The 17,542-nt window shown below is 57.2% G+C and overlaps 6 protein-coding genes across 6 annotated transcripts; 3 read left to right on the plus strand and 3 right to left on the minus strand.

The window, feature by feature from the left end:
- Positions 1–1,138: 1,138 nt before the first annotated feature.
- On the minus strand, positions 1,139–6,071 carry BKCO1_11000122 (phosphoinositide 3-kinase regulatory subunit 4; the record flags this gene model as incomplete). The annotated part of the gene is made up of 4 exons (XM_020270303.1): positions 1,139–4,531; positions 4,580–5,633; positions 5,681–5,801; positions 5,861–6,071. The coding sequence occupies 4 exons, from the start codon at positions 6,069–6,071 to the stop codon at positions 1,139–1,141; spliced, it is 4,779 nt and encodes a 1,592-aa protein (XP_020132826.1).
- A 335-nt stretch (positions 6,072–6,406) lies between these two features.
- Positions 6,407–7,961, plus strand: BKCO1_11000123 (glycosyltransferase family 4 protein; the record flags this gene model as incomplete). Its single annotated transcript, XM_020270304.1, has 3 exons — positions 6,407–6,575; positions 6,666–7,274; positions 7,348–7,961. 3 exons carry the CDS (start codon positions 6,407–6,409, stop codon positions 7,959–7,961), a joined length of 1,392 nt encoding a protein of 463 aa, XP_020132825.1.
- Positions 7,962–9,370: 1,409 nt separating this feature from the next.
- On the minus strand, positions 9,371–10,944 carry BKCO1_11000124 (cysteine proteinase; the record flags this gene model as incomplete). The annotated part of the gene is made up of 3 exons (XM_020270305.1): positions 9,371–10,333; positions 10,387–10,796; positions 10,863–10,944. The coding sequence occupies 3 exons, from the start codon at positions 10,942–10,944 to the stop codon at positions 9,371–9,373; spliced, it is 1,455 nt and encodes a 484-aa protein (XP_020132820.1).
- A 485-nt stretch (positions 10,945–11,429) lies between these two features.
- Positions 11,430–13,078, plus strand: BKCO1_11000125 (d-amino-acid oxidase; the record flags this gene model as incomplete). Its single annotated transcript, XM_020270306.1, has 5 exons — positions 11,430–11,458; positions 11,527–11,664; positions 11,932–12,139; positions 12,272–12,647; positions 12,744–13,078. 5 exons carry the CDS (start codon positions 11,430–11,432, stop codon positions 13,076–13,078), a joined length of 1,086 nt encoding a protein of 361 aa, XP_020132819.1.
- A 342-nt stretch (positions 13,079–13,420) lies between these two features.
- BKCO1_11000126 (nedd8-activating enzyme e1 regulatory subunit) lies at positions 13,421–15,286 on the minus strand (the record flags this gene model as incomplete). Its single annotated transcript, XM_020270307.1, has 4 exons — positions 13,421–13,580; positions 13,632–14,842; positions 14,891–15,054; positions 15,106–15,286. The coding sequence occupies 4 exons, from the start codon at positions 15,284–15,286 to the stop codon at positions 13,421–13,423; spliced, it is 1,716 nt and encodes a 571-aa protein (XP_020132822.1).
- Positions 15,287–16,216: 930 nt separating this feature from the next.
- Positions 16,217–17,124, plus strand: BKCO1_11000127 (ribose 5-phosphate isomerase a; the record flags this gene model as incomplete). The annotated part of the gene is made up of 2 exons (XM_020270308.1): positions 16,217–16,598; positions 16,682–17,124. 2 exons carry the CDS (start codon positions 16,217–16,219, stop codon positions 17,122–17,124), a joined length of 825 nt encoding a protein of 274 aa, XP_020132821.1.
- Between the last annotated feature and the right edge of the window lie 418 nt (positions 17,125–17,542).

Here is a 17,542-nt window from a genome sequence, read left to right on the forward strand (position 1 = left end):
ACGGTAGGAGCTGTGCAGAGCAAGGGAAGCTGGGTTGCAAGTGGGGCGCGTCGCGATGTGCTAGCTATCATGCAATCGAAGCTGGTTGCTCTGGAGGGTGAAGAGGAAGGAAGACGGTTGGAGCGCGGCTGGCAGCTCCAGAAAAGCTGCACAGACCCTGGCGCGCAGCCCTAATCGCCAAGGCGGCAGGCTTGGCGCGACCGCTGTGACGGCCCCGCGCGACGCAGACATGTCAAGACTCCAGCCATACTGGCGACCGGGAATATCTAGATTGGGGCTTCCAGCGGGCAATCGCAATGGCTATCTGCAGCATGCGAACGGGGCGGCGAAGAGCGCCACCGCTGTCCCCACGGCCCTCGCACTGCGGGCACTGCGGGCACTGCGGGCGCCCGCCGACCGGCCGCGCGCTAGAACACCCGACAGCCCCGGTCGCGTGCACTGTGGCTGGTGCCAGTCCCGTCATGCGTCATGCCGGTTCACCCCCCGCGCATGCGCTCAGCGCCGCGGATACCTTACAGGTGCCGCACGCTGCAGAGATCTCAAGGCCAGATCTGGCGCGCGCTCTATTTTCAACACTCCCTTCTCTCCGTCTTCCTCTGCATGCCGGCGCAAGCCGGCGCTGTTGCGCAATTGGCGATTGTCGAGTCGGCCCTGGCATCTCGTTTCACAGCGCAAATTTTGGGCGCCCGACCCCAGATGCCGCGCTGCCAAACACAAGCCACACAAACGCATCCCCGCCGGAAGCTTGTGAGATCTGCGCGAGGGGCAGCTCTCCCCGCGTTCCTGTTCCTGCCGATCGGTCCCTGACCGATGTCGGCCGACAGCTCAGTCGCTTTTTTCTGGCACCATCGCACCCTCGCACCCTTATCGGCCCCGACGCCTTCATTCACTTGCTGACATGCAATTTTCCAGCGCAGATTTGCAATTTTCGCTACTGTCTTCTGTACCATATCTTCAAGGTCTTTCGCAACAGTTGGCTTATTGTATATTTGCTACTGGCATTACCACCAATTAAAGGCGCGAGGTTTGCGCCAGCGTTGTCGCCCTGTTGGAACCTTCATCATTCAATTCGTAAACCTGTCGCCACTTTGTAGTCTCTCCGAATAGTCTGTCGCATGGCAACGCCATCCCAAGATCCCTACTGAAACACCATGATTACGCCAGCCCGATCTACGCTCACCACCATGCCGTAAGGCTGTTCCAGAACCGCCACGTCCGAGACGTTGTCCAGATGTCCCTTCAACAACTGCTGCTGCTGCAGGCTCCGCAGAGTGTCCCTACCGCCCCTGGCAGCCGTCGCTTCTCTGCCCCTCTTCGCCGGGCTTCCCGCCTTTGTGCCGGCAGCACTCTTGCCCTTGCCCGAGTCGCCATTACTCTCTGGGCCCGTTCCCTGCGATGGACGGAAGATTCGTTCCTGCACGATGGTTGTCTCCGGGTTAGGCGCAGCTGGTGGCAGCACCGTGTAGACCGGCTTGCTCTCCTCCATCTCGAGTCCTGATACTACGTTGGACGCCTCCGGTCTTGCAAGATCCCAAAACCGCACTTTCCAATCCGATCCAGCCGAAACAAGGAAATCGTTCCCGTCGTCGGAGCCGAGAGCGAGCGAGCGCACGCTGCGATCAGTGCCGCCACCATGTCCAACACTACTAGATTCGATGGAAGCAGCGAATCGCCCGAGCAGCATGCCACCAGGTCCGTGTGTGTTGCTTCCACCGGCCCCGCCGCGCTGATGCAAGTCATCATCAAGATCAATTAAAGTGTAATGGCGATTCGTTGATGTTTCCTTGAACACTGAGGTGCGGAGAGCCGAAGTGCAGATAAGCTTCTCAAGATCCCAGACTGTGATGTCGGCAGCTGCAGTGCCACCTGCGATGATGAACTTGGGTTTGCGGGACATTTTGACGGTCTGAATAGTGATGCGATGGATTGGGGCACCACCAGGGAAGCACCAGGCGCGTAGGCGCATCTTGAATCGCAGGTCCCAGAGGTCAAGCACGCCATGAGTGGTGCCCAGTAGGAGCCAGTGATGCTTGCGGTCGGTGACGAAGCAAGTAGGGGCACCGTGGTGGAGAGGGTTAGAAAGGGTGAACATTGTGTTCATCGAGCGAAGATCGAGGGCGTGAACCTGCGAGGTATTGGTTGCAAGGAGAAGGACGGATTGGTTCTCCAGCTTATAGTGGTGGGACCATACGGCAAATTGGCCTTGCGGCAAATTGTGCTCGCGAAGTACTTTGAGTTTGCCGTAACGAATGCCCATGTTACCTCCACTGGCGTTTTGAACCTCGTTGTAGTCGACCTTCACTACGTGTACACTGCCATCATTACCGGTACTGACAAAGCAATGTGTGTTTTCGATGAAGCAGAGGCTAGTGATCTTGATTCCATCGCCTTGCTTGTATGTTCCTCTGGATTTGTGTGAGACGTTGCGTTCCAATCTTGAGGAGTCCCAAACTTTCACAGTGCCATCATCCGAACCAGTGATGAAGAATGCGTGGTCAGGGGACACGAGAACGCGTGATATAGCACCGGTGTGCTCGCCCAGCATTGCTACCAGGGTACCCTCGGGTCGCCAATTGGATGGCGATGTCTGGCCATTTCCTCTTTTGATTGGTTGTCTTTTGCTGATAGGCGTCACCATGGGGCCAAATTCGACAAAGTCCACTGGGAAGTTCTCTAGATAAACCGCGTCCAGGAGTTTGAGAATGGTCGGGTCGGTGCCCGTATACGAGTGCGCTGCTTGGAACTTGATTTTGTCGGGATCTTGACGATGTTGTTCTTGAGCTAGGGCAAATGGTGACTTTGCCCTGGTGGGTACCTCATCTTTAGGAGTACTGATGCTGTCCACGCGCCCAAATGCATTGGCCGAAGTGGTGCTAATCTCAGGAAGTGCCTTGTTGCTACCCTCCCGCTTGTGCATCAAACTCATAGCGCTCGATTTGTGGCGCATGGAGTGCTCGTGGATACCAAATCGCGACTCTGCTCTTGACGTAATCGAAGCCGGTGAGTCTAATGCGTCCGGATCCATCGTGCGAGTCTTGGGTATTTGAATAGTTCGCGGTGCTTGTCCGTCGGTGGGACTTTGAGAGAGAAAAGAGGGTCCGGGCATACGCGCATCACTCCGCGGGATTGGTCTTTCAGCACTCCCGTGGCGCTCCAGGTGGTTCATGTGAGACAGCCGGCGTCTGGGGATGTTGTCATCTGTCGATGCATCACGAAGAGCGTCTGCTATTGTGTGCGGAGCATTGTCAATCGCTGCCCGTTCGGCGACTACCTCATCGAACAAGCTCTGCTTGTGGTCGAAGAATATAGTCTGAGGTGTAATTCCAAGGTCCTTGAGCGGCAGTATTGTGTTGAATCTAGCCTGAGGTGTATCCGTAGGATCCTGCTTCTTGCGATGAGAGACCCGCCAAATGTATTCACGGAGAGCGAGTAGCTTGAACTCGTCGTCCGTCCCCATTCCCCCGTTTTTAAGCTTCTTCAGCCACTGCTCATCCTCATCGTTCTTTGGAATCCTGCTCAGCGCCTTGGGTCCAAGTTCTCGACCGGACATACTTGGTATAGCGTCATCAGACAATCCGAACGAAAAGGTCCGTTGCTGCTGGGCAGACTTCCAGAACACGCCCTTGCCTGTGTTGGTAGCCCAAGTGTAGGCCATGTCTAGCACAAGTCGCGACAAAGGCTTCTTAAGGGAGTCAAGCAGTTTGAGCTCCGAGAGATCCGAAGGTAAGACTTTGAGATAGGGCCTGATAAGAGGGAGTATGATGCTGTGGGTATCGGCCACCGAGAGATACGTCGTCGCCGAGGAAATGAATTGAGCGGCTGCTTCTCGGATCCAAATGTTCGGGTGCATGGTGAGACGTGCAACTATGTCAACCAGCTCCCATATCCGTGCGCGTTGGAACAGTCCCAGCTGAGCCATAGACGAAAGTGACCTCAAAACCCTGTCGACCACGAACTCTTCCGGGTCTGTTAGTGCCTGCACCATCAACGGAAGGATAAACTCTTCCAAACTGGCCCCACCAACGTAGGTACCGACTCCGACAATCGTCTCAAAAAATGCACACTTCAGCATCCAATCCCTGTCGTTCAGATAGGTGTTTAGATGACTGAGGATGACGTCGTTCGCTTTTGCGCTGCCAAAGAAGACGCAAAGGCTAGACACGGATCCCAGAAAAGCCCTGCGAACAGAAGGGTCGTTATCCGTGAGCAAAGCCTTGGTTTGTGCCTCGAATTTGGCCACCAGATCCTCTCGCGAAATGTCATAGAGTGTTTGATAGGCGGATCGACTCATGCTGTCTTCCTCTGCCTCTGGGTCATTCGTTGGGAGCGAGCCATCAGCTCTGAGAGCCTGCATCATGTCAAGGAATCTCGATGCGGTGGTGGCCAGAGTTGCAAGAGAAGATGCATATGTTGCGCGAAGAAGCGGGCTTGGGCTCGATTTGTGGCCCGGGAGGAAAGGCTCTAGCCTCGGGAGGATGTACTCCGGGAAGACATAGGCATTGATTGGCGAGACAACGGAGACGAGCGCGAGCTACTCAGGGTTAGTCTGGCCGGTGAAGCCGATGAGGAGGATACTCACAACTTGGGTCACGGCCCTGAGGGCAGAGACCCTAACAAGGTCGGTCTTGTCCGTAAGCAGAGCTGTCAGATAAGGAAGGATGCGATCCAACTTCGCCTCATCTGTGACACGTTCTGCAAAAGCCAGAAGAAGCTCGCACGCTCTTATACGAGCGGTAGCCCTGGCCGTGCTTCTTACTGAAGCCGCAACCAACGTCAGGAAGATCAGCGTGCCATCGTCAACAGTGAGATGTCCACTGTTTGCCTGGTGTCTGTAGTTTGGTATGTCGATGTGAAGGGGAAACAGGTTGCCTCTGAGGGTGAATTTGCTGCTGGGAGGCTTCTGGTTTCCCGAGTCGTCTGGGTAGCCCAAGAAGTAGGTGATCTTATCAAAGTCGTTGTAGACTTTATCAATCCTATCATCCGCCTCCCCCAGATTCTCAGCCCCTGCTGTGACGGGTCCGCGACCAGCCGAGGGATCTGTGATGGAGTACATGTATTGGTGTAGAAAGCTGAAGAAATAGTCTGGGAACGCCCTGTTCCGCCAGAAGCTCAAGCATTCGTCGGCGGAATATCTCTGGTTTGGGTCCAGCTTGATCATGTGGGAGACCATCTCTCTGATATCAATATCTTCAATTTTCTGGAGGTGTGTCATGAAAGGATCGTACTCCTCTGAGCGGTACTTGAATAGCTGGCTGAGCGAGAAGATGGGGGTTTCAAGGAAGAGCTCGGCGATCACACATCCAACGCTGAACATGTCCATCGCCCAGTTCACCTTGGTCGAGGTGTCGACTTGGCTACCGGTACTGAGGAAGCGTTCCGGCGCCAGGTAGCAGGTGCGGCGGCCCGACGTGTCGAAAAAGAAGGAGAAGTCGGCGGGGTTGTCTTCGGGTAGATAAGTGGGCTTGAAAGAGGACGAAAAGTCGGATAGGTACAGCCAGTTCCACGACGTTACAAGGATGTTCTCCGTCTTGATGTCGCCGTGATAGATGTTCCGGGCATGGCAGTCTCTCACGGCACAGAGCAGCTGGAAGGCCAACCACTTTTTCTCTATGTTCTCCAGAAACGGCCTCGTACTGCAATAATTAGCTCATTCCAAACGCCTGGTGCGGTCGAAGCATACCTCATGCGGTCGTAGAGCGAGCTGTGCATGTACTGCCTGATTAGGAAACCGTTCGTGCTGGTCTCCAAGATGCGATGGTACGGCAGCGCATTTGGCACGTCGGCAAGCAGCTTCCTCTCATCTGTTCAGAACAACTCCTGTCAGCTCCACGTTGGTAACTACGGTCAGAAGGGCGCGTACGCAGCAAGTCAGACACGTATTCATCCAGCTGCATGTTGAAGGGCTTCATGACGACCTTCACAACGACCAAGCCATCCTTGTGGCGGGCGCGTATTGTCTTCATGAAGCGTGCATTTCCGAGCGACTTCTCATAGGTCAAGTCGGCCAGCTCTGGGACGTCGATGCCAGCAGCGCCGGCCGACAAGGTTGTGAGAGAGTAACCTTGACCCATGTTGGATCATGTGCCGGAGAACGATAACGACGCAGGCGGAGCCAGTTGCATGGTTTTGCAGAGCGAGGATGGTGCAGTCGTGGGGGAGGGCTCGGCGCCGACGCAGCAAGTTGAGAGTTGCGGGGCGGTGATGCCTCTGACGTTGCCCGGTGGTGGGCGTGGGTGCGCGTGCATCACAAGCCCGCGGGCGCGCGTGTAGGTGCCTGAGTTGGTCGCCCTGCGTCGGTCGGCTAACCTGCCCAACCACCCAATCAGCGCGCGAGGCCACGTACGAGCCCTCATTACGCAGGCCCAGCTCTCCAGCGCTCCCCGTCCCCTCCTCCCAGAAAAAAAAAATGTCCGACGAGCGCCGGAGTGTCGTCTTCTTCCACCCGGACCTGGGCATTGGCGGTGCCGAGCGCCTGGTCGTGGACGCCGCCGTTGGCCTGCAGGATCTCGGCTACAAAGTGACCATCTTCACCTCTCACTGCGACCCGAAGCATTGCTTCGACGAAGCCCGCGATGGTAAGCTTGTACATGCCGGCCGTCCTGCGTGCAGGCCCACTCATGTCACACAAGTCAAGTATAGCTGAGCAAGCCCGCGCCATGCAAAAGGAACCCTCGACGTGCGCGTGCGCGGAAACTCCATCGTCCCGCCCTCCGTCGCCGGCCGCTTCTCCATCCTCTGCGCCATTCTGCGCCAGGTGCATTTGGTCCTACAGATTGGCTTCCTGACCCCCGAGCTCCGCCAGCTCAGCCCCGATGTCTTCTTTGTCGATCAGTTGAGCGCCGGCGTGCCTCTGCTCCGCCTGCTCTCGCCCGTCTCCAGAGTGCTGTTCTACTGCCATTTCCCCGACAAACTGCTGGTGCAGAAGGGTGGAGCTATAAAGAGGCTATACAGAGTGCCATTTGACTGGGTTGAGAGCTGGAGTACTGGCTGCAGCGACGTCATCGTCGTCAACAGCAACTTCACAAAGAGCGTCTTCAAGCAAGCCTTCCCAGGCCTCAAGCACCGGAACCCGGGCGTTGTATACCCTTGCGTGGACACGGCGGTGTCTGAGAAGGCCGAGCAGATCAAATCTGAAGAGAAGCCGCTATGGGACAACAAGAAGATCTTCCTCAGCATCAATCGCTTCGAGCGCAAGAAAGACGTCGGCCTGGCGATTCGCGCCTACGCCGGCCTCTCCGCAGAGGAGCGCAACGGCACAAGGCTCGTCATCGCCGGTATGCCATCACCAAACCACCCCTCCAATCCAATCCATATAAACTTCCTCTCCTCTCTAACGCCATCTGACAGGCGGCTACGATCCCCGCATCCACGAAAACACGTCCACCTACAACGAGCTCTGCACCCTAGCCGACTCCTTCCACCTCAAGCACGCCACAGCCAAAAACGTCATCACCGCCCTCGACATCCCAGACGACATCTCGGTCCTCTTCCTCCTCTCCATCCCCAGCACGCTCAAGACCACCCTCCTCACCTCCGCCCGCCTCCTCATCTACACCCCGCGCCACGAGCACTTCGGCATCGTCCCGCTCGAAGCCATGCTCGCCGGCACGCCCGTCCTCGCCGCCAACGAGGGCGGCCCCACCGAGACCGTCGTCGAGGATGAGACGGGCTGGCTGCGCGACGTGGCCGCCGTCGACGAATGGACCGCCGTCATGCGCAAGGTCCTAGACGGCGGCGACGGTGGCGTCGGCGAGGCGCGCCTGCGGCAGATGGGCGCCAACGGCCAGGCGCGCGTGCACGGCGAGTTCTCCAAGGCGAAGATGGCGGAGCGCCTGCAGGGCTACATCGACGGCATCGACGCGGTCGAGCGGCCGCCGGTGCTGACCCCCGCCGTGGTGGGCGTGCTCGCCGGCGCCCTCGGAGCGGCCGTCGGCGTCGGCGCGTGGTATTATTTCATGTAGAAAAAATTTACATCTTCTCCTTTTATTTTGGTTTTTTTTTACGGTAGATAAGGCGGGGGGGAAGAACGAGGACGACCGTCTGCGTCCCTGACTGTAATACTATGGCGTAGAAATTGTATGTACATCCATTCCCATGCCTGCCCCTAGCTAGTAAGCAAGTGACAGGCGACCCGTACCGCCCGCTTTCTGGAAATAGCGCCGCGCCATGACATCAGCTCACCGGATTTTTTATCTCCCAAGGTACCAACAGTTTTTTGTCAATCGGCTAGCCAGTGTTTAGTGCCGAATGGTGACATCTGATGGAAAAAAATTTGTTTCACACCACCGATGATATGAGCGATCTAACGCGATCTATAAGGATGGATGGACTGGATCCGCGTTTACCGGTTCGAATAGCCAAAAGCATAGCATTCTGCCGAAAAATCATGTGAAATATTCAGAACTGGTGTCACGGTGAGGAATGCAAAAGAAGCAAAATATCACTTCAAATCATTCTCATTCGTCCTTCCTGTCGCAATCTACAAGCCAGCTTTTTACAGCAGGTCTGAGACCGGTGGACGACGGGGCTATCGACGGTGAAACTACCTGAGAATGGCAGTTGCAGATGTTCTGGGAGGAGGGACCTCGAGATCACTTCATCTGGCTCGGCGTCTGTTGATGAGGTGCTCTCCAACCCAAAAGGTGTCTGCAGAGAAGAGGAAGTAAAATAAGGCGACCTTAGTGAAGAAAGAATGCAGAATGGGCGTCCCTACCCATGCACCAATCCCAAACCTCCCCCATCTTTTCCCAGGGACTTTTGTGTATGCATCCCATCCACACCGTCCATAACAAAAAGTGGTCGTAATCTTTGAATGCCCAACCAAAACCTGATCCGTTGCACTCGACCTTGAACGCCATGTCCTGGGAAAGTAAAACGGGTGTAGTCTGCCCAATGAATGAAAGAGATGTGATATCGGACTTCTAGCGCATGCAGTCGCTTCTCCAAGAGGGAAAGACAAGGAAACAATAGAATCTGCCCGCCCAGATTTCATGAAGAAACGTGACCCCCAATGCTGCCGATGTGCTATGCCGCCGTAATGGGAACGGTACCGCCGTAGCTGGCCCGTATGCAACTGTGTGTCAATCGCAATGTTTATTGCGTCAAATCAAAAGAGAACGCCGCCGCCATGCATCGCTATAAACACCAATGCGTGATGAGAAGGAAAAAAAAAGAAAGAAGAGTCGGGCCCCTTTGGTCATAACTGAGGCTGACATCGTGAAGTTGGCTGATGGAAGAGAGTAGGTACTATGATCGTCGCTTGCGAGATTATGGGGCTGGGGAGTGGGTATCTCAGGATGTCCGTGCGAGCGTGCTGTGCCGTACGCCTTGCCCTGTAGTGGGACGGGTGATGAATGTTGAAAAAAGGGCTCTATACGTAGAGGACCTTGATGCCGGCATCAAGTGAAGGCGACGTCGGGTTGGACTTTGTCATTATGGGAAGCGTCCTGGTTGCTGAGGTGTTGCTAGCAGCTTGTTGCTGTTGACGTTCTCTGCGCGCAGCTTTCTGGGCTTGCTTCTTCATGTCCTTTTTGTCCCGAGCGGAGATCTTGCGGCTTTGGGGGCCAATCTGCTTCTGCGCGGTCTTGCCGGCGTGCATATTGGCTGCCGCTTCTTCCATTTCTGGTGGGGGCTTCGGCATCGTGAGCCTAATACGCACAGGACCCTGCCTGGGTGCGGAAGTTGGCTTAGGCGACGGAGGTGCCACAATGGGGTCAGCATCTGACTCTTGACTGGACTCGGCATCCGAGTCAGGAATTGTGACAGTAGCTTGGCTAAGCGCATAACTGTCACTTTGCTGCGAGCTGGCTTGAGAGCTGTGTTTCGAGTCCTGCGAGTCCTGTGCGTACTCTTGGGAGGCTAGCTTCGATCCAGCACGATTCTTGTGGCCCTTGGGCTTGAGGATGTTTCTGCTCGTCGAACTGGCCCTGGACGCACTGGTGAGGCTGTCGTGCTTGTCTTCAGACCCAGTTTGGCGACTGCGGCTCTTTTTAGGGCCGTAAATGTCGTCGTCGTCGCTATCAGGCTCACGCTCTATACTAGAGCTTTCCTGTGCAGAGGACTGGTTTCCAGAGTCCTCGTCAAGCAATTTCGACACTGCGTTGTCGATGCTGCCCTTGCACTCTTCAAGCGTCTTCCGAATGGTAGATTTGTCGGTCAAGAAAGGCAGCGACTTCATGACCACGTCAATTTGCCAGTCTTGGGCATAAGGCGTGGCCGCAAGCTTCAACTTCTGAGCCGCCTCGGTTTCCGGACTGAGGGCCCTCTCGCGCACTTCAGGAGGGCCGTCATGTGGCCCGTCAAGGTTGCGTATTGAGGAATAGTGCTCCCAAGTCTGCGAAGCGGGTCAGTTTTCGGGCGGGATCTGGGCAAGGCGCGTCGACGTACGTGATAGGCGATGTGTACAATATCCCTCTTCTGCTCATCCTGAAAAGGAGTGACGTAGTATGCGAAGTCTCTCTGGTAGATTTTGACGGTGACGCCGTAGGCGCGGGCGAAGGCCTGGAGCTCGACATTGTCGCCCCATGTGCCGCCTTTGGCCATGGTGTCGAGGTGCCGCTGGAAGGTCTGCTCGATCTCCTCCTCGGTCGGCACCTGCTGGCTGTAAGGGGTCGAGTAGGCGCCAACGTTCTTGCGCTTCGGGTTCCTGCGGACGCCGCCACCAGGATTCACGCTGATGAACGACTTGAACTCGCAGGCGTTGTCGCGCATGTATTCGACGGTGCGCTCGCGGATGTCGCGGTGGGCGGCCTGGTGGCCGTACAGCTGGTCGGACAGGGCATTGAAGAGGCAGTTGCCTGGGCGAGCGGGTCAGCACAATTGCACGGCGTGGGTTGCGGGCAGGCTGCGGGGCGAGCACTCACCGTCACCGAGGATTTCTGCGGCGTACAGGCCGAGGCCAGAAAGAAGAGGAAACTCGTCATCATTACTCGGGCGAGACGGCATTTTCGCAAGAGCAAGAGAGGAGTGGGCGACGGGCTAGGAAATGCGGGTCATGCAGAGGACGGTGGGGGAGGGTGGTGGAGAGGCGGGCGTGGAGGGCGCGGAAGCTCTCGCGGGCGGGCTTCACTCTGGCAGCTTCACTCCTGTTGATGATGAAAGGTCCGCAGAGGGCTGCACACGACAGGGGTCCGAGCTTGGCGCGGTCCGGTGCTGACCGCCTTGGTGCGCGCTTGGGTGACGGCGGGGGCTTGAATTTCGCGGGCGTCGTCTGTCGATAGGCAGCCTGCGCCGAGCTCGGGCGGCTCCTCGTGCCTGCTGTGGCGGCGATGCTGCACGCTGACCGAGCGCGTCGTCTGACGCCGCCTATTATATAGCGATCGCGCCCCTCGACCATGGCGTTTGCTCCGCCCGGTCACGTTTGGCCTCCGACTGACGCTGCCACAACACGCGACCAGGCCCGAGCTGCTCCACGCTGACCTGCAATACAAATGGCCGAAACGAGGATTGTCGTACTGGGGTAAGTCACTGCCGGCCGCGCGCCGACGAGAAGCGTTGGACCGGTGCTAAGCCTCGCCGTGACCGCAGCGCCGGCGTGGTGGGCCTCACCACCGCCCTACAATTGTCCAAGAACAGCGGTTACGATGTGACTGTTGTCGCGAAGCACATGCCCGGTGACTACGACATCGAATACGCTTCGCCCTGGGCCGGTGCCAATTACCTCCCGTAAGTCGCATGTCCCATCGGTGGTCCTCCGCTCCTCCACTACGTACTAGCTAGTGTGGACTGCGGCTCTCCGCAGGCACTCGGACATGCACCAATTTCCAAGAGCGATAAGATATATGCTCAACCAAGCCTCCGCTCTCCCTTTCCATGTCAAATCCAATTATCAACATGGTGTTCATGCTTCTCCCCACGACTATTGCTACTTTCGCCCGCAAGAAGCAAAGCCAACAGGTGCTCCAACTACAATGTTTCTGATCATCTCTCCAGCGTCGGCGCCCCTGGCTCGAACCTTGCAGAATTCGAGAAGAACACCTGGCCGGAACTGCAACGGCTGGCCTCAACCGTGCCGGAGGCGCATATCCATTTCCAGGAGACCGTCTTGCACAACCGCTCCAAGGATGTTGGGACGACAGTTGGCAACTGGTTCTCGGAATTGCTCAAGACCGATCCGTGGTGGAAGGACGTGGTCCCTGATGTAAATCACTCCCTGTTGCCTAGACCATACCGCAGAGCCCCCCTTGCAACCCCTTCCCATTTCCCTGAATCCCCTGAAGGCCCCAAATGACAATAACCCGCCCGCCCTGGCACGCGCTGACTTCTCCCCTAGTTCCATATCATCTCAAAGGACAAGCTACCCGAGGGGATCGACTCGGCCACCGCTTTCACCTCCGTCTGCATCAACACGGCGCTCTACCTGCCCTGGCTCGCCGGTCAGTGCCGCAAGAATGGCGCACAGATCCGGCGGGGCGTCGTAGGGCACGTTGCGGACGCGGCGGCGCTCCACCACAGCGGCAAGCGCGCCGACATCGTCGTCAACTGCACCGGCCTCTCCTCGCTCAAGCTGGGCGGCGTGGCCGACACCAAGCTGTACCCCGGCCGCGGCCAGATTGTGCTGGTGCGCAACACGCCCGGCGTCATGACCAGCACGTCCGGCACCGACGACGGCGAGGACGAAGCCGTGTACATCATGCAACGTGCTGATGGTAAGCATATCCCACTCTTGTCACCCCCAGAACAATCTTCTGCCAACCCCGAGTCTTCCCACACGGCTAACCGCTCTCTGCTTTCTCTCATATCAGGCGGCGGCACCATCCTAGGCGGCTGCATGCAGAAGAACAGCTGGGAGTCTCAGCCGGACCCCAACCTCGCGCAGCGCATCATGAAGCGCGCCGTTGAGCTGTGCCCGGCGCTGACAGACGGCAAGGGTCCCGAGGCGCTGTCCATCATCCGGCACGGCGTCGGCCTACGGCCAATGCGCGAGGGCGGCCCGCGGGTCGACAAGGAGCGCGTCGAGGGCGTCTGGACCGTGCACAATTACGGACACGGCGGCTATGGCTACCAGGCCAGCTACGGCTCCGCGTACGCGGCCGTGAAGCTGGTCGACGAGATTGCCAAGTCGAAGGCGAAGTTGTGATTGGTGAGAAGGTGTATACGCGATGAAGGACGGTGAGGTAGATGCCTTGTCATCACTGTAGATGTTGCTGAAACAAGGCGGAAAAGGTAGGGCGTCCTAGACCGGCGGATCTCGGGACACATCTCGGGTATCTGCAGCAAAGAGTCTTTGTGAGATCTAGAATCACAACGTCGGGACAACATACTTAGTGCACGCATCCCGTAATGTTCGCTTGAGTGGCCGAGCTGATCTTCATTGTCTGTCATGCTAAATCTGCAATTCCCCTATTGCAGAGGATCGCCTATGCTTTTTCACAATCCAGTGATCCGCCCACCCAGATCCAGGTTCAACGAACGTCGAACGTTATACGCGGACAACCGCGCTCTTGCTTCGGACCCCATCGAAGAGGCAAGTATTGTCAACCGGAATATACTGCTTCGTCACGACTTTGATGACCTCTTGCGATACCATTCCACCAGCCAGAGCAGCCATGTTGTGGAGTTCGGCTCCACCAGCACGAGTCCTGTAGCTATCAGTAGGAGTTCACAATCATCCTATCTGAGGTAATACTTACAGCTCAGCGGCGTACTTTCGTACAGTATCCTGTATCTCACTGTACTCGGCTTCATCTTCGATGGAGGTACCTGCCTCCTGCAGAAGACCATCTACGATGGCCTTCGCGATTCCGAACACCTTCTCTGCATCCGAGTCCACCTCCGCATCAATAGCGCCGGGGACTCTGGGAGCTCCGAAGAGACCATCTTGTTCATGTGAGCCGACAAACTTGTCCCATGCCAGGAAAGCCACATAGAGGAGGAACAGAGAATCCGCGTTCTGCAAACCACCATAGCCAGCGAGGCTCCTTGCTCGCTCGCCCCATGTGACGTTACCATCAGCCCCGGGGACGACGTGGAAACGCCTTCCACGCACAAGCTTAATATGACCGGCATTTTTGCAGAAAGCCTCTATTTCCTGAGCGGGCACAGAGTCGGGAGTGCGCACGAGCTGCTGCTCAAGGGCACGGACGGTCTCAGTAACCTCAGCGAGGTCGGCGCGTGCTTTTGCCTTATAAACGTTCTGCAACTTTATGTAGTCCGCAGACTTGGCCTTCATATCTGGAACAGAACCAGGTAGAGGAAGAACGCCATGTTTGTTGTAGAACAGTGAAATGGCACGGGCAATGAGCCAGAAGCTTGCGGATGTTGCCGTGAGGTTTTGGCACTCGTCGGCATTGAATACTTCTCGAACAGCACTGCTCGCCTCGGGAGGGTTCAAGCTCTTGAGCACCGCAGCAACCGCCTCACTGAAGTTCTCCTCTCCGCCCTCGGGGGTGTTTGTCCGAATCGCGCTCGATACCAACGACCTAAATTCGACTTTCTCGCTGTGTTTCACCGGCGCCTTTCCGTCATGGCTCTGCTTCCACTGTTCCAAGAAGTGTAGCAGGATCAACACGTACGGAACGTGGCCATGATCCTCGTTGTCTAGAGCTTCCAGGTTGTTTGTGTGCTCTGCAGCCAGTTGTAAGAGTTCCGGCCAGGGCGCTAGCAGCCTAAGATCTGTGGTGGATTCAGCGGGAGGGTGGGTATCGACGATGGGGAAAGCCGGAGGAAGGAGGATGGAAAAGTGGGCATAGAAGCCGACGCAGTGGAGGTAGAAGGTCGGCGTGTTGGTCTTTCCGGCATGAAGACTGATCTGCTCTAGAATTGCGGGCCGGACAGGTGCGGTGACGATTATGAGAGTGTATTGGTCGAGTGAGGACGTCTGGCCAATCCAGGACTCAATGGGCTATGCCAGGTTAGCGGTGGCGACACTCTGGAGAATTGACGGGCCAACCTCAGTGATGTAGTGACCCTGTACATCGGGGTTCAGCTCCTTCAGCAACTCGCAAGTGTGTTGGGCGCGGAAGCCGCCTAGGTGCTCCTCCTCAAGGAAAAAGTTGGCGCCCAGATCAGTCTCGGTGACGACGGCGGAGTCCTGGATGGTAAACTGTCCGATTCCTGCTCAACGTCAGCTCTGGCGGATGGCTGAAGCTGCAGGCGGAAGCATACCAGGCAGGACGAGGTTCTTCAGCGTCTCGATGCCCACAACTCCCGGGCCAGAGTTGATGAGGAGGATATGTGCATCTTCCAGAGCTTGCTGGCCGCTGGCGGCCCAGAGGCGCAGCTGCCTGTCGTACTTCTTCTCTTTGGAAGTGGGGCCTTGCAGCGGTGGAGGCATGACGGCGGCCATGGTGGGCGACAGGGTGCATGCGAGACGCGACGGTCGAAGGGGAAGCAAACGGTAGCTGGTGCCTCGCGCGCACGGGTGGTGTCACGGCGCTGGAGCTCTGTAGCGCGTCATCCATGCCGCAGGGCGGGGCAGTTGCCGACACACCGACGCTCGGGCCGGCCCAGCAGCTGCCGACCATAAGGCTGGGCTTGGGCGGGGGGCTCGCAGCTCTCTCATGACCAGAACCAATCCGGGGGCTAGCCTGGCAGCCTTTGACATTTCCGAGCAGCCGTCTTATATGGTTCCCGCATGCCCCTGTCCTCCGGAATTCACAAACCACTACGGAACTACGCACAGAGACCATGCCAGCTCCACGGCGCCCCGCACCCACCCGGAGGAGCAACCGAACGGTGCCCCAGCCTTTCACGAGATGATCAGCGGCGATGATGTCCAGCCCGGCAAAATAGCCTCGCAAACTGCTGAAGCGGGATAAATTGCGACGGTTGGGCGCTTATAGTCTCCCCATCGGGCCTTCTGCCACGGCCGATGACGGAAGAGCGGCTTGGTGGGGTCGCAGGTCTCACGACGGAAGATTATTCTCGCTCCATGCCGCCGACGACGTCAATTCCGTCCCATCACCGTGCTACCTCCTCTTATTCCTTACACGCCCTCAACTACTTATAGACAGCCTTGCCTATTCGCCGCTCAAGCCCCTCGCTGCCCGACGAGTGCATGTCCCGCGCAACCACACGCCTATTCCCAACACTATTCACGGCCGCGAGGCGCCCTCCTACTCAAACCACTCCTCCCGCCCTCCTAAGCAAGACCCTGCCAACGCAAGCCAGAAGCTTCCAGTGCGCAAGCCAGACAAGTCGACCTCGAACTCGAACCCTTCAGAAGACGATCCGCACCCCGCTGCTACCGTACGAATCCGCGCGACTCCGGTCCAACATGTCTCCCGTTCTGTCTGTAGAGGAGGCGAAGAAGCAGGCCGCCGTCAGGGCCGTTGAGGACCATTTCGACCCAAGCGCGCGCTATGTCGGTATCGGTTCCGGCACAACCATCGTTTACGTCGTCGAGGCCATCAAAGTCAAGAGCACCAACCCCCACATCCAATTCGTGCCCACCGGCTACCAGTCGCGACAGGTCATCGTGCAGGCCGGCCTTACGCCCATCGCTTTCGATTCGCTGCCCGATGGCGAGGTGCTCGATGTGGCTTTCGACGGTGCCGACGAGGTCGATGACGAGCTTAACTGCATCAAGGGCGGCGGCGCCTGCCTGTTCCAGGAAAAGCTTGTAGCCGAGCGCGCGAAGAAGTTCATCTGCGTCGCAGGTACATATCCAAGCCCTTGGGGCCTTTGCGCGCATTTGCACCCCTGTGTGTACCTCCGCTAATACGTGCAACCCACTCTACAGACTACCGCAAAGCGCAGTCGCGCCTCCTTACCCAATGGCCCAGCATCCCGATTGAGGTTGCGCCCCTCGCCGCGCAAACCGTCTCGCATGCGCTGCGCCAACTGGGGTCCATCAACCCTGCCGTACGCACCCACACGCTCGCCAAGACTGGCCCGGTCAAGACCGATCAAGATTTCTTCATCATCGATGCGCCGTTCAAGCCCCTTTTGACCCCATCGGATGTTGCTGGAGGTAAGAGCGGTGACGGCAAGGACGGCGAGTGGGAGGTCACGGCGCTCAGCAAGAAGATCAAGGCCATAACTGGCGTTCTGGAGGTGGGCATTTTCAGCGGCCTGAACGGGGAAGAATCGCACGCGCAGGGTCTCTGGGGTGGCCAGAAGCCTATTGCTGTGTACTTCGGCATGCAAGACGGCAGTGTCATGGTGAGAAACGCCAAGAAATAGGTGATGAGGCATGGTTCGTTGCGGACGTAGTTCATCGTTTAAAGGTCATAGCATGTACGGGGCGGCAGGTGGGTTTTGGTCAAAGATTGCAAGCGAAGGATATCCTCGAAAACATTCCATTGTCGTAAGCGATATAACTCCGAATCCCCGTACTTATTGACGGAACACAGTCTTGTGGCTTTTCTCCGGAACTCCAACTTTATTCAGAGATCATGATGGAACATACCAACCCTCATTGCCAACAGGAAGTGGAATGAAGAGTGACATTTGCTTCCTGCACAGACTAACCTAAATCCGAATCCCTGCATGCATTCATGAATGCTCTGCGTGCCTCCAAATCCATCGGTGGGCAAGGGCATAGGACTGGATCCGAAACCGTTGGGGAGCACCCAACCTTAACCCAGGCGCCTGATAAGTG

This window comes from Diplodia corticola, assembly GCF_001883845.1.
Source record: "Diplodia corticola strain CBS 112549 chromosome Unknown scaffold11, whole genome shotgun sequence".
Lineage (NCBI taxonomy): Eukaryota > Fungi > Ascomycota > Dothideomycetes > Botryosphaeriales > Botryosphaeriaceae > Diplodia > Diplodia corticola.